This window comes from Dermatophagoides pteronyssinus, unplaced genomic scaffold (assembly GCF_027571235.1).
Source record: "Dermatophagoides pteronyssinus isolate colony J.1.1.1.1 unplaced genomic scaffold, Derpt_VIB-CSIC_2022.12 sq0052, whole genome shotgun sequence".
Lineage (NCBI taxonomy): Eukaryota > Metazoa > Arthropoda > Arachnida > Sarcoptiformes > Pyroglyphidae > Dermatophagoides > Dermatophagoides pteronyssinus.
Window position 1 is genome coordinate 120,096 of NW_027461575.1, and position 15,218 is coordinate 135,313.

Sequence of the window (15,218 nt, forward strand, 5' to 3'; positions counted from 1 at the left end):
TAATGAACATTGATAATTTTTTTTCTGCATCTTCATTCAATTCAGTTGTTCGATATAATTTTTCTATTGACGTAAATTGATTCAATGGCCATGAATTTTTAATCCACAACGACATCTAGCTGTGTGAATGTAATGAAATCAATGAAGGAATCTGATTCCTTACTTGCATACATGTGTTGTGTGTATGTTTATGTTTTTGTATATTTTACGAGAACACACACCTGAATGCACGCAAATGCATACGATATTATGATTCAAAGTTTTTTTTCAATTCATTTTGGCGTCGTTTTCTTCAATCTATGATTATCAATCGTTATACGTTTTGTTCATCATCATTCGATCATTTTCAACATTATGGCAACTAACTCTCCAAATACTTCATTGAATCGTTCCATGCAAGATAATAATAATAATGTTCATTCATCGGGTCAAAAAAATCGTCATTCATCAGCATCATCATTTCAGATTGTTAAATGTAATAAATGTCAGATTCAAATTAGTAAAAATAATCTATCCAAGCATGAAGAAATGAAAGAAAGATCCTGTGCATATTTTATTCAATCATTTTATCAACTTTCGGACCGCACCGCTAGATTGGATGATTCGTTTTTGAAAAATAGAATGTTTGAATATCCATTCCTGATCGGTGATGATATCCTGTACACATCATCAATCGGTAAATGTAAAATTCATTATATTTAAAAACCAATCTTCATACAAATTTTTGTTTCATTCTAGAAAAGCTAAAAGCAGATATCAATGTTAATGATGATAATGTCATTCTTCTATCCACCGAATTGATGGAACATTCACAATTGAATGATGGCGATCTTGTCAACGTAATCGATTTAAATAATAATGTTGAAAGTAACTTTTTCACTGTACAATCATGTCAATTATTAAAAAATTGTCTTTCAATCGGTTTTCCAAAAGATTATCCCCTAACTAATCAGAAAAAAGGTTTATCAACCAAGTCGATTGTTTTGAGAATCAATCTGAAAACTATTGCAAATACTTTGAAATCATTGTATGTTGGAACACATCGAGAGTTTACCGATCCGATAGTTTATCTGAATATTTGCAGCAATATCAAAAAACAATTGATGAAAAAAGTTATCGATCAAAATCAAAATGTTACATCTATCATTATGAATGATATTGAATATCGTTTGAAAATATTCGCTAAGAATGATGAACCAGAACAAAAGCCCCAGAATACTTCATTGGAAAATGATTTTCACAATCTTTCGATTTCAAAGCGACTTTCTCAAACTCCTGAAGTTCATTCGGCATTCCTCATTTCCGAAGAGACTAAAATCATTTTCGCTCCATTAAAATTCTATGAATTAGATTCTAAATTTGTTGCCTATAATGAACGATTTGAATTATTACATTCCCTTTTATTAAGATCAATTGAAAATGACTGTTCACGACAGGCCAATATTTTAATTACCGGTCCATCTGGTACTGGTAAAACATTAGCCATGCGAACTTTAATGCAGAAATTGTATGGAAAAATGAATATAATTGTTTTACCAAGTACAGTGTTCTTGTCGAAATCATTTGAATATGAAAAAGTAAATCAAATATTGAAACACATGTCAAATCTAAAACCTGTGCTTCTATTTATGGACAATTTGGAAGATGTTCTTAATGAAAAAAATAAACTTGACAAACGTCTTGTATCCTGGTTAAAGGTTTTATTTGATGATTTGCCTCGCAATAATCATATTATTATTGTTGGTGCAACGAATCAGGCCGATTTATTGGACATTTCATTAAGACAATCTGGAAGATTCGAAATCGAAATTGATTTCTCCATACCATCACCTTTAGATCGTAAAGTGATTTTGAATGAAATTCTTACCAATTATCAACATGAATTAACGACGGTACAAATTGAACGAATAGCAGAAACAGCTCATGGATATACGGGTGGTGATCTCAAATCATTGTGTAAAAATTATTTCCTTAAACAAAACGATGAACAATCACGAATCATTCGATTTGATCAATTTTATAGATTAATGTTGCAAACGAAACCGAGTACAATGCGTGAAATAACATTGGAAATGCCAAATGTTTGTTGGTCAGACATTGGTGGTCTAAATAAATTGAAACAATTGCTAGAAGAATGTGTTGTTTGGCCTATCAAACATCCTGATGCATTTTTAAGATTAGGTATCGATCCACCGAAAGGCATTCTGATGTATGGACCACCTGGTTGCTGTAAAACAATGATTGGTAAAGCCTTGGCCTATGAAAGTGGTCTTAATTTTTTCTCCATTAAAGGACCGGAATTATTCAACAAATGGGTTGGTGAATCAGAAAGAGCTGTACGGGAAATATTTCGCAAAGCTAGAGCAGCTTCTCCCCTCTATATTGTTTTTTGATGAAATTGATGCCTTAGCTACTGAACGTGGTCAAACACAATCTGCTGTCGGTGATAGAGTTCTTGCGCAATTGTTGACCGAGATTGATGGAATTGAAAAACTTGGCCAGGTAATTATAATAGCAGCTACGAATCGTCCTGATATTGTTGACAAAGCATTATTACGACCAGGTCGACTTGATTCTATTGTTTATGTAGCATTACCAGATATGGAAACACGAAAAGAAATATTCAAAATAAGATTATCAAAAATGCCTTTAAATGAAACAATCGGATTTCATAATCTTATCGAAACATTGTCCATAAAATCGGATGGCTATTCTGGCGCCGAAATACAAGCCGTTTGTCAACGTGCCGCATTGTTAGCATTAGCCAATGATAAAAATGCTCAAACAATTCAAGTTGACCATTTTCTACATTCATTCAACATGATACGACCACAAACGTCGATGGAGACAATTGAATTTTATGAAAAATTTGCTGCCAAATTTAATGTTATGTAATAAAATAAATTCATACAAATAATGTATATGAATAATAAACATAATGTGCATGAATCATGAGGTCAAATTATTATCATCACAAAAGCATTAGGATTCTCTTTCAAAACTATTTATATTTTTGCATATATGCCCATAAAAACATTGGCGACCGACATCGACCGGTTTGGCTAGTTTTTTTTTCATTTGCCTATAGGTTTACCTGTTGTCATCATTATTGTTGTTTGTTTGTTTGTTTGTCTGTCTGATTGTTCGTGTTTTGTTTGTTAATTTACTCACAATTCAGTTGTTCGTAAAACGAAAAACAGAATTAATAATTTTGTTTAAAAAAATCATAAATATTCAAATAAAGTTTATTTCTCATTTTGAAAAAATTGTCATATTGAATATATCTTTGTCCTGTGATAATGTGCGAAACAAACCGCGTACAACAGATATTGACATTTAAACATTGTGCCAATAATAATCGGATTTTTTGTTTTGATATACCGGATCGATGTCCATTATGTGAAAAAGAAATCCTTAAACGAGATGTAGATAATACAGATGAAATTGAATTCGATGATGATGATGATCATTCGATTAAAGAAATTAAATCATTACCAAATCCATTGAAAGCCGCTAACAAATCAAAATGTGCTTTGGCTATTCGCCCAACTAAAGGAGATTTTCTAAGGTTTTTTATTACAAATTTTATTCCAATTAAAATTTATTTGAATATAATTTGTTATCATATAGCGATTATAAGAATACATCTGATCTACACATTTGTCTGACGATGTCGGATGGAAAAATTGTCGAGTTTGATGATAAAGGTGCAAGAGTCAGCGAAGATGGAAACGAATGGCAATCATGTCTCATCATAAATATGTTCGATTACCTTCCGGCTAAAATAAACAACCATTGGGATATTAAACTACGAGAATTCATAGCGAATAAACGATGGGCGAAATCTGAATATCATTCCGTCGATAATAATTGTTTCGATTTTGTTTTAGAATTCTTACGATCATTGAATATGAAACAATTTGAAACATCCATTGAAAGTAAAACGAAATTCTGTGAAACATTTATAGTTCCAAGGACCAAACTATTGGCCCGTTATATTTCATTATTTAGAAAGATAAGATCCGATGGTTTTGTCATACTTGGAATGAATAAATAAATATTGATTTGATTTTAATAATTTTTTTTGACAAATTGTTACATTGTAAGCTCGATTTCGACCGTCGTTAATCGCGAAACCACCGTATTTACTTGAAAGCAAATATGAGCGTCATTCATAAAAAATGTTTACGAATGATGAAATTTTCTTTGTTGAGTTCTCATCATTTATTTTTTAATTGAATATTTTTATTAATAAAAACAATTTTGACATTTATATGATTGAAAATGGAAGCGGAATATGATATTTCTGGTAATAAACAGAATAAATCTGAAGCTGGATCTAATGTGCATCTCCGAAAATATGTGACACTTGCTGAAACGGCAAGTGAACCAAAAAATTTGATCGACATTATTCGACAGGTAATTTTGAAATTCATTCATTCAATTCATTGTAGTAAATTTTCTGATTTTTATAGGCTTTAGAATCACCTTCGATTTACGTTTTCGGTGAATTGCTTGATGTTTCAAATATCAAAGCACTTGTTGATACCGAATATGAGCCATATTTAAATCTATTGAATATTTTTGCCTTTGGAACATACCAAGATTATAGGAAACAAAAAAGAGATTCTCCCCACAAATTGCCTGATTTAAGCGAACTAATGATCATTAAATTACGTCATTTATCGATTGTTTCATTGGCTCGTTGCCGTCGACATATCCCTTATCAGATTCTTATGCAGGAACTCGATTTGGATAATATTCGCCAACTCGAAGACATGATAATCGAAGTTATCTATGCTAATGTTATCAAAGGTAATTGAATTATTGTTTGATTTTTTTCAAATGTTTACATTATTTAGGAACTATGGACCAACGTAATAACCGTGTGGAAATTGATCGAACCATTGCAAGAGATGTACGTGAAGAAGACTTCCAGACAATAACCAATGTGCTCAATGAATGGTGCCGAACATGTGAAAATATTTTATCAAATATTGAACATCAAATTCAAACAGCCAATAATTATAAAGAAGAAAGTACACGTTCGAAACAGGCATTGGAAACGAAAATACAATCAGTTCGAAAAAATATCAAACAATCAAATAATGATACTGATGATGCAATCATGACCGATGTAAACAATGTATATATACAAGATGTTGGTGGACAGAAAACCAAACGTATACCATGTCGATCGATCAAAAGTTCGTATAAAAGTTCCACAAATAAATCATGGCGAAGGGAAAACTGATGAAGAAAAAAAGATATTGGTCTATATTCTAAAAAAATTGTTCAGGAAAATTTTTGTATCCTATCATTTAAATAAATAATTTTAAAACTAATGATTTTTCTTTCCTCTTAATGAATTCCAAATCAATATTTCGTAAAATAACAACTTTTTTATTATAAGAACAAACAAGGAATGTAATCAGTGTAAATAAGCATGTGTTATTAGAACGTCATGTGTGTCACCCATACGAGACAAAGAGATGAAAAAAAATTGTATTTCAAAAAATCTCGAACGTTTCAGTGTATTAAAACAAATGAATGAAGGTTGCAATTCTTTGTGACTAGGCGACCTTCCTACAAAAGAGTGATCACAACGGAACATTAAAATAAAATTACAGAAATAAGGGTATATCATTATTAGTAGGGTCATTCGAAAAATCTACTTTCTCGTTCTTCACTATTCGAAGATGCCAAAGATGAATCGGTAGATATTGGATCGATATCTTGATGATGATGATTATGTTGATGATGATGATGATGATCAGTATGATGTGTTTGTGTATTCAATTTTGTTGGAGGATGAAATGATGATTGTGGCGATGATGATGATGATTGATGGCCATTTATGACGTTTACATTAGTAGCAGCATTTGTTTCCGTTGTTGTTGTATTACGTTTGTTATGAAATGATCGACAATTAGAAGAATTCATACTACTCAAAACAACTTCTGGTAATCTATGAGATGTATCAGAAGCCGGATCTTGATGCTGAAAATGATAACGAGATTTGAATTGAGAATCAGACATCATTGGTGTAGAAAAAAGCTGCCGAAATGCATTACTATTTGATCCTGGTCGAGATTTACGAGAAGATTCAACAAAATTAGAATTAGTTGTTTGCCCGGGTGTAAAAAATCCGGCTTCATCGGATTGAGCATTCTTTATCGATTCTTCATTAAGAATATTATTCATATTGGAAATATTACTCAACATATCTCTACTTTCATTCAATTGAAATTCCAATGTATCATAACGAGCTGCCAAACGTTTACGTTCATTTGTTTCACGTTTTAATTCGGTTCGAAGTATATCCAGTTCCCTACTTTGTTCAGCATTCTTTCTTGCTTTCATTCCTAAAGCTTCGGTAAGTGCTTCATTTTCTCGTTGTAATTGCTGATATGATTCTTTTAGCTGTTCATAATCGACTAATTCTAATTCAGTACGCATTTTTTCACTTTCAAGATAACGAATTCGTTGTGTTTTCATATCAACAACAACATTCAATGAATCGACTTCTTTCTCATAATTCGAAACTTTTTCTTTTAATTCTCTATATTTACGATCAGTTCGTAATAATCCTTCTGCTTTGTCTAATCGTTTTTCTAAATCGGTAATAATCCCCTTTCCATTTGCACATTCACTTTGAGCTTCATGTAATTCATTTTCAAGACGTTTACGTTCATCATCAAATGATTCAGCCTCTTGTTTTAGTTCATTGTATTGATTTTCAATCGAAGCGATTTTTTCTTTATGTTCTTCAATAACATTGGTCAACTCGCCAACATTGGTCATCAATAGATTTATTTCGGCCTGTTTTTGATGACTGATTTCTTTGGCCAATTCTATAATTTTCGGTTATATACAAAAAAAATAATTAGAAATAAACAGGAATCTAGTTGATAAGATGAAATCAATTACCATAATCTCGATTTAAATTGCTGCATTTTTGATTTGCTGTCAATAATTCGGCTCTTAATTTTGGCGTATCAAACGGCCGATACTGAAGACAAAATATGAAAAATTAAAAAAAATTTCAAATTAGAAAAACACTAACCTCGGCCAAAAGAAAAGAAAAAAGTGTTAAGAAACCATTCGTTTTCGAGCTCAATTGTTTTAATTCTAATTTTTTCTTTTCAATCAATTGTAATCGTTCATAGGAAAGATTTTCGTAATATTGAAGCTGCTGTAGTATATCTTTTTTACTTGAATTAAGATTGACTGGTGGTTTAGTTGGCGATGCTATCGAAGAACGGCGTGATGAATTAGCCGAATTCGATGTACTTTTATTTGATAGTGCAAGTGAATTCAATAATGTAATCGTTGGCGATCGTTTTGCGGTGAATGTGGAAGATGGACCACTACCGCCGCCACTAACACTACCAATCGGTTTATTAGTTGTCTTGGTTACCACTGAATTGGCATTGTTAATATTAGATAATCCGGAAGGTGATTGCCTTGGTGCATTGTTTGCTGCCTTACGCAAATAACTTGTTGTTGGCTTTGCAAATGAATGAGAATTTTTGCCTATAATGGAGTGAAAACAAAAATTCATTATAATATTGAAAAGATAAAAAATAAAATAAATGCAAATATAAAAATTAAGCATCTGTGCACGAGGTATCGAGATAAGAGATCAAACAATCAAATTCACCTGCATATATTGATTAGGATAAACTATACAATGTGAACGTATGTAATGGTTTAGCGAAATGTACACGTTTCGATAATGATGATCCAACATCATCGAATTGGGTCGATGTTGTGGATGTTGATGATGATGATGATGATGATGATGTATTTGATGAATGACTGCAATTACGTAAACGTAGTATTCCATGTAAAGTTTTATTATTAGCTTTATTATCGTTAACGATATTTTGCTTTGTAATCACAATCGGTGTACGACATGGTTCATCATCAATAAATTTAACCAATACTTTTGTTAATGGAATTATCGATGGATTAGAATCATTTGATGATGATAATGTTGAACTATATGCACTATCGATTGATGATGTAACCGAATCAAATTCATCATCAATATTTTGATTTAATTTATTCATAGGTGGATCTGTTTTTATTTCATAATTATCATTATCATTAATGGATAATAATTGTTTTGTCGTATTATTAGTTTTGTTATTTATAAAATGTTCATTACGAAAACAGAATAAATTAATAAATGTATTCATGGCACTTTTTGATGTAAAACGATTTGTATAGATTAATGTTGTATTTGTTGATGATTGTAATGATGATGATGATGATAATGATGGAAAATGTAATAATTTTTCTGTAGTATCAATATAATCATCCTGATCATGATTATCATATTTAATAGATTTTTGTTTTTTCAATAATAATTTTTTCATAACAGTAACTTTATCATTCAATAAATCATTCGATGATGATGCATATGACCGGTGTACACCGTCTAAATTACGATTCCATTTAATATGCATGATGATGAGGATAGTAATGAATAGAATTTAAATCTAAAACAGATTTTGTACATTTTTTTATTTCAAACAAAAAACTGCCAGAAAAAGAATTTTTTTAAAAGAATTATTTACAAATTTTTAGATCAACTGAAACTGATCAACAGTGATCGAATGATAGTAACGACGAATGAATGTTTGAATATGTGTGTGTGGTCGTGCTCGTATCATTATCATTTCAAGATTGTTGAACTAGAAATTTGTCATTGTCGTTAAACAAAATATAGTGAGAATATAATGAAAAAGTAATAATAAATTGTAAATGAAAGAGAAAATCTAGTATAATGATAAGAACAAGATAAAAAACAGCGATTGTTGATCCAAACAGCAAAACAATGGTTAAAAATAATGAACACAAATATTATTATCATCAACCAAATGAATATATAATGAGAGAAATTGAGAAAGAGAAATTTTAATGGAAATGAAACGGAAAAAAAAAGAATAAAATAAAATAAAACAATGCAAGGAAATTATGGAAAAAAATGTCCCCAAAACAGAGAAAAAAATTTCCAAAAAAAATTTGAATGATTATGAGAAACAGAAAAAAAATTGTCGCAATATTTATTAATTTTATTTGTTTGTTTTTCTGTTTGGAAATTGAAACAAACATTTATAACAAATTGGCTAAAGAAAGAGAGAAAATAGAAATGGAGAAAAAAGAGACCCAAAATACCCATTGATAACAAAGCGAAAAAAAAATTTCTCTTTTAAAACACCCGATAAGAACGGATCAATCAATCAATCAATCAGTCAATTTCGATTGATTAATAATAAATATCAGATGATATTGAAAATAAATATAAACGTAAATGAGAATTGAATTGAAAAGAAAACTGGGATCGATATTGAGATCATGTGAGATGATTTCTATGTTGTTGTTGTTGTTGTTATTATCATTATTATTATTCGGGATCAATAACAAAAACAATTTTTTTTGAAAACAAAAAAAAAGGAAAAATATTTACTTCATCAGTTTAAATTTTGACGGATATATAAACATAAAAACATACACAGGGCTATTGAATTTAGATGAGTTTTGTTACAAGTTTTATTCTGAAAAAATCAATTTACATTTTTTTCACTGTCCTTTTTTAATTTGATTTTTTTTGAAATTAAAATTTTATTAATGTGTAAACTTGTTGTTGTTTGTTACGGAAGTTATCGATGATGTATAAAAACGGCGAAATAAAATAAATTAGAATTTTTTTACGATGTGGTTACACATACAAACACATGCAGGGAGAGGGGAAAAAACCACCAAGACCAAAGGCTATTTGAATAATTGATTAGATTGAATGATTCAACAAAAATTGTCTTTATCTTTCCAAACGAAAGGATTTTATTAAGCGGTGGTGATTTTCAATTGATCAATGTTTTTTGTGTAAAAAAAAGGACAAACAGAAAAATAAAATAAAATTCACAATTATAACCGCAATATTAGAAGAAAAAAAAAGAATGGAATGGGGAAATTTGAGAAAAATAAATCCTATGAACACGCAAGCAAGCTGTAAAAACTAAAATAGGGAAGAACAAAAATGATCAAATGTTATGTGTGTTCGATACAATGTGAACAAGAATGATCGATGAAGAAAAGTGAATTTTAAAAAAAAATCCAGGACGATAATGAAAAAAATGAAGATTCAATGAATAAAATCTATAACGTAGGATAACAACAACAACAACAATGAAAACACAAATAGAAAAATCAAATTCATAAAATGATTTGGACATAGACACACACAAACAAACACTGTGCTTAAGAATGAATATTTTTTTCAAAGAAACAAACACAAGGTAAACGAATTATGTATGAAAAGAAAACAAACAAGAGCTAAATTATCCAACAACAACACAGACAGAAAAAAATTATTATTATGGGGCTTGAAACTTGAATCCTCTATTCAACTATCATCCTCATTTCCATTTTTATACAAATTGAAAATAACGGGACAGCAACAACAATGTGTGTTTAGCAATTATGAACGACAAGACTACGAAAAAAAAATCTTGTTGAGTAATCTTCCACACAAAATCACCATCATCGTTTTTTTTTGATGAATTAAATCGAATAGCTCAGTCAGCAAATACAGATAAATATGACGACAATATTGGCCCTCTTTTCTTTTTTTTCAATCACACAACAACATTATAAAACATTATATGGCATCAAAAAAACATGTTGAATTCATCCAACACAAGGTATAAGATTTCATCAATGAAAACGGTTGTTGTTGTTATTGTCGTTGAAATTGTTGAATAATAATTTTAAATTGAGGATTTTTATTTATTTTTTTGGTGTCATTCACCACAGACACAGAAAAGAAATATGGGTAAATTTTTTTTTCGTTTGTTTCTTGTTGCCAGTAAATTCTTCATCCAACGACAAAAAAAAAATAAGAATGTCATCCAATTACAGTGAAAAAATAAAAACTTTTGGATAATTAATTCAGAAAATCTGGGTGACATGATAATTTTTATTCTGCCATTTTTTTCAGTGATTTTGATTTATTTAACACCGAAAAAAACAAATCATTTATTCTTACACAAAAACTGAAATTACAATGAAAAAGAAGAAAAAAAACATTCACTTTTTATCATTAAAAGATATAAAAATAAATTAAATTTCAAGTAGCAACAAACGACGACGAAAAAAGGTCAAACAAAGAAATCTATGAATAACCGCATGATGTATCGGCGACGGTCAATTACAAAGACAATCAAAAAGAAAAAAGCTAATGATAATAACGGCGGTACAACAAGGATGACATCCATTTAATGATTCAATGATGATGATGATCAGCAAAAAAATTGCTTTAATAAGCAAAAAATATATGATAATCCTTTAACACAACGAATGGTTGAAAAAAGAAAGAAAGAAAAACATAGCCAAACAATATTTTTTTTTTTTTATAAAACGAGGATAATATAATCAACAAGCATGAAAAGTACGAAATAAATGTAGTAAAACATCATCCATCCATCATCGTATTTGGTGAGAAAAAAAACGAGAAGGAAAATGAAAAAAAAACGAAATTTCCAATTTGAAAATTGTTTTCCTCACCATTTATTCACAAATTGATTCAATTGAATCCTTGATTGAAATAAATTGAATTTTGTGAAAAAAAAACGTAAAACATCACAATGGCAACAAACATATATCACTAATATTGGCTAACACTTGTTGCTCTGAATGAATGAATAATTTTGAGTTTCAAAATTTCAATTCACAAGAAATTTGTTAATGTCTCAATGGAAACTTGTGTGTGAGAACTAAACGGAATCATTCCAATCAAATCATAACAAAATGCATCGCAAATAAAATTTCAATGTCAGAGAAAAATTTATTCAAAAAAAACATGAAAAATCCATATCATTTGTTGCAGGAAAACATTTGTAACCATCATGATAATATAATCAACAATATCGTAAAGTTTCTTTGTTACAAACGATAAAAAAATTAGTTTGAAAAAAGCATCCATATTTTTTGATACAATTTTTCTTTTGACTTTTAAATGTTTTTTTTTGCTGACATATTTCAAGTCTCTAATCAATAATGCTTTTTCGATATAGACAAAATGATTGGATGAAAAACTTTTTGAAATCAATATAAATATCGAGCAAGTTGTTCTATCATTTCGTTTGTAATTGAGATTGTATTCATTGAAATCAATTGAATAATCATCATTATACATAATGATCTATTCAATGAAAGTAGTAGAAAAAAATGGCAATTTGATAATATATAGGACACTAAATAGTCCATATATCATCGAAATTCAATCTTGGAAGATGAAAAATGTTTTTTTGTCAACCTAAATAATAACAATAATATTGGTTACTTACTTATAACTACTAATAAACTAACTTTTCAAAAAATATATGCAACGATAATGGCCATTTTCATGATATATTTTCGAGGAAAAAAATGCAAAAAAAACTTTAATAAATAAATTTCATTCTTATAATTCTAAATAATATGAAAGTTGATTATCTCAAAATTTAAAATACGCAATAATAAAACGCTATGAGAAATTGTATTTTACATATAATTTTCATTCTCGTAAAATATTATTATCAAAGTAAACATTATTATTGGAAATAACAAATTATTGAAGCATGAATGATGATCAACAGATTATAATTGTTTTTTAATCATCATATTTATGATGATCATTATTATCACCATTATCATAATCAGTATGTAAATCAGGCTAAACCCTTTATTCTATGTTAATCCCTTTTACACACACACATACACACAAACATTAACCAAATTGCCAAAAAGAAATATCAATGGCTTATGCGATCCATATTTGTAAATTATTATTATCATTGATATTCGAATTGATAGATGAACATTTTCGAAAAAAATTATGAAACAGGTTACATAATAACCAAATGTATTTGTGTATAGGATGATTGATATAAAAACAATAGAAATCAAGTTGAAGAAATAGAATTTAAAAAAACTGTCAAACACAACACTAGCAAATATACCTATAGATAACAATGAATAGGGGGAACAAAATCAATGTTTTTGTTTTTCTTGATTGAAATTGAAAAAAAAACATCAATCAAATTATTTTAAAAAAATTATATAAACAAACAATAGAAATGATTACATTACAAATAATGAGAAAAAAAGATTGATATGTTTATCATTGAAATGATATCTCTTGATGTTACCATTTCTCGATACACTCAATGCACAGTGATGATGATGATGAATATATAAAAAGAAATAATACATACCGGTTCCGGTTACAGCCATATCATTATTTATTGGATTGACATTTTCTTTTCGTGTTGCAACAACTGCTGATTTTGTCGACGTTGATGATGATGATGTTTGCGCTAAACGAGTATATGTCGTACTTTTTTTCAATCCACCAACATTTGAATCATTCCCTATAAACGTAAAAAAATTAATTAAAAATTTCAATAATTTTGAAAAAAAACATTACCATTTTTCTGATGTGAATAATAATTTTTACTATTAGTAGAATGAATATCTTTTGTGCTTGATGAATAAGGCCGTTTATTAACATTCTGTGCAGAATTCGTAATCATTTTTGTTGAACGTTTAGATTTTGTAGCTGAAAAAAATAAAAACAAAATTAGAAATTTTAAAGGCCAAATAAAATCAATTATTTTTTGGTAACTTTGGTTACACAACACATACAATTTGTTGTAAATGTTGACAATGAACAAACAGAATCAGTTTCTGAAAGCGCCGGTGTTGTACAACGAGATACATTAGTTGAACAAGGTTTACTGCTATTGTTTGATGACAAATTTTTCCTATTTAAATAATCAATATTACGTGTGGTTGCAATGCCAGATTTTTTTGAAATTAATCGATTCTGATTGACTTGTGCTTTTATTAATGCTGTTGATGCATTCAATAATGTTTTTGTCGTCGATGTCGTAGTTTTTGTCGATGCTGATATAGGATGTTTGTTAGCAGTATTATTTATTCGATTCATAACCGAAGATTTTGTTGATTTATTTGATTTAAATATACATTTATCATCATTGGCGGTACGTTTATTTAATGATTTAGCTACATTTTTCGGTTCAATTTTGGTTGCATCAATTTTTTCTTCAACACAATTTAATGAATCGGAATTTGTTTCTTGAATTAATTCGATAGAATTCAATGATAAAGCGGATTCTTCATCCATAATTTCAGATTCAGGTTGTAATTGTTGTATATTTTCTAATGATGATTGTTCAAAAATCATATTATCATCAGGCTCAACAGATTTTTCATCAGTCATCATGATTACAATGTTGTCATCATTATTTTCAACACCAATATTCATTGATGAATTATTATTATCATTATTAGATTGATTATTATGATCGGTAGTGATTATTGAATTAAAGCTTGGCAATGGTGATAATGATGATTCATCAATAGCTGTTAATAATCGACCACGTAGATCAAGAATACTATCATTATAATCATCATCATCATTATCACTAATATCATTTAAAATTGCATCATTCATATTTGATATTAAACTTAATGATGCCGTACTACTTCGACTTATATTTGTTTCAATAGTTTTATTATTCTGATTTTGTTGATGATTATCATGATGAGCCATCATTGTTTTCGGATCATTAGTTACATCAAAAAATGGTTCACCACAAATCTTCATCGATGATGATAATCGTTTACAGGATGACGTTAGTGATCGTGGTAATCTTGAACTATTATTATTATTATTATTATTATCATTACTTGAATTAGTTGAATAAAGTTTTTGATCATCGACCATATCTAATGATTTAGATGATTCCAATTTGGTGCGTATGTTTTTGAATGATAAATCTATTGATTAGAAAAAAGAGACAAATAAAAAGAAAAGAATTATTACAAGTTGAAGAAAAAACAGCCAGACAGACAGAACAAACAAGTAAAAATTATATAAATAGTGGTGGTCAATAACGATATAAAAATCGGGGGTGTTCATTTTCCATTAGTTAGATTGATCGAAAAACAAGAGGATTGGACAGAAAATGAACGAAAAAAAAGAGAACACGATTGATGAATAATAAGAACTATAGGAAAAAAATCTCTTTTCATCGGTGATATGGAAATGAAATGAAAAATGAAAACATTTTTACTTCAATTAATTATTAGAATTTGAAACATTAACAATGTCCATCGTTGTGGATAAATGGATTTGTCCATGG

At 29.0% G+C, this 15,218-nt stretch overlaps 4 protein-coding genes across 4 annotated transcripts; 3 read left to right on the plus strand and 1 right to left on the minus strand.

Annotated features, from left to right (window-relative positions):
- Nucleotides 1-146: 146 nt before the first annotated feature.
- Nucleotides 147-2,949, plus strand: LOC113791745 (ATPase family gene 2 protein homolog A-like). Its single transcript, XM_027341560.2, is given in 4 exon segments — nucleotides 147-676; nucleotides 739-867; nucleotides 934-2,372; nucleotides 2,374-2,949. Coding segments are annotated over 4 exon segments (2,412 nt in total). The 5' UTR covers nucleotides 147-354; the 3' UTR covers nucleotides 2,896-2,949.
- A 7-nt stretch (nucleotides 2,950-2,956) lies between these two features.
- LOC142646097 (MKRN2 opposite strand protein-like) lies at nucleotides 2,957-4,078 on the plus strand. The gene is made up of 2 exons (XM_075824170.1): nucleotides 2,957-3,568; nucleotides 3,631-4,078. The coding sequence occupies exons 1-2, from the start codon at nucleotides 3,300-3,302 to the stop codon at nucleotides 4,055-4,057; spliced, it is 696 nt and encodes a 231-aa protein (XP_075680285.1). The 5' UTR covers nucleotides 2,957-3,299; the 3' UTR covers nucleotides 4,058-4,078.
- A 104-nt stretch (nucleotides 4,079-4,182) lies between these two features.
- Nucleotides 4,183-5,345, plus strand: LOC113791750 (COP9 signalosome complex subunit 7b-like). The gene is made up of 3 exons (XM_027341566.2): nucleotides 4,183-4,419; nucleotides 4,476-4,815; nucleotides 4,863-5,345. The coding sequence occupies exons 1-3, from the start codon at nucleotides 4,285-4,287 to the stop codon at nucleotides 5,252-5,254; spliced, it is 867 nt and encodes a 288-aa protein (XP_027197367.2). The 5' UTR covers nucleotides 4,183-4,284; the 3' UTR covers nucleotides 5,255-5,345.
- Nucleotides 5,346-5,382: 37 nt separating this feature from the next.
- On the minus strand, nucleotides 5,383-14,838 carry LOC142646094 (uncharacterized). Its single transcript, XM_075824166.1, has 6 exons — nucleotides 13,696-14,838; nucleotides 13,478-13,609; nucleotides 13,266-13,421; nucleotides 7,067-7,536; nucleotides 6,931-7,012; nucleotides 5,383-6,854 (listed from the first exon to the last, which is right to left on the minus strand). The coding sequence occupies exons 1-6, from the start codon at nucleotides 14,798-14,800 to the stop codon at nucleotides 5,659-5,661; spliced, it is 3,141 nt and encodes a 1,046-aa protein (XP_075680281.1). The 5' UTR covers nucleotides 14,801-14,838; the 3' UTR covers nucleotides 5,383-5,658.
- Nucleotides 14,839-15,218: the final 380 nt, after the last annotated feature.

What these genes read in the sequence shown, in the direction of transcription:
- LOC142646097 (XM_075824170.1), top strand. Translation starts at nt 3,300, where the DNA reads ATGTGCGAAACAAACCGCGTACAACAGATATTGACATTTAAACATTGT. An exon ending in ACTAAAGGAGATTTTCTAAG is followed by an intron (nt 3,569 to 3,630) that starts GTTTTTTATTAC and finishes GTTATCATATAG; the next exon opens with CGATTATAAGAATACATCTG.
- LOC142646094 (XM_075824166.1), bottom strand. Translation starts at nt 14,800, where the DNA reads ATGGTCGATGATCAAAAACTTTATTCAACTAATTCAAGTAATGATAAT. An exon ending in GTCAACATTTACAACAAATT is followed by an intron (nt 13,610 to 13,695) that starts GTATGTGTTGTG and finishes TATTTTTTTCAG; the next exon opens with CTACAAAATCTAAACGTTCA. An exon ending in TATGGCTGTAACCGGAACCG is followed by an intron (nt 7,537 to 13,265) that starts GTATGTATTATT and finishes ACTCCATTATAG; the next exon opens with GCAAAAATTCTCATTCATTT.
- LOC113791750 (XM_027341566.2), top strand. Translation starts at nt 4,285, where the DNA reads ATGGAAGCGGAATATGATATTTCTGGTAATAAACAGAATAAATCTGAA. An exon ending in TGATCGACATTATTCGACAG is followed by an intron (nt 4,420 to 4,475) that starts GTAATTTTGAAA and finishes TGATTTTTATAG; the next exon opens with GCTTTAGAATCACCTTCGAT. An exon ending in CTATGCTAATGTTATCAAAG is followed by an intron (nt 4,816 to 4,862) that starts GTAATTGAATTA and finishes TACATTATTTAG; the next exon opens with GAACTATGGACCAACGTAAT.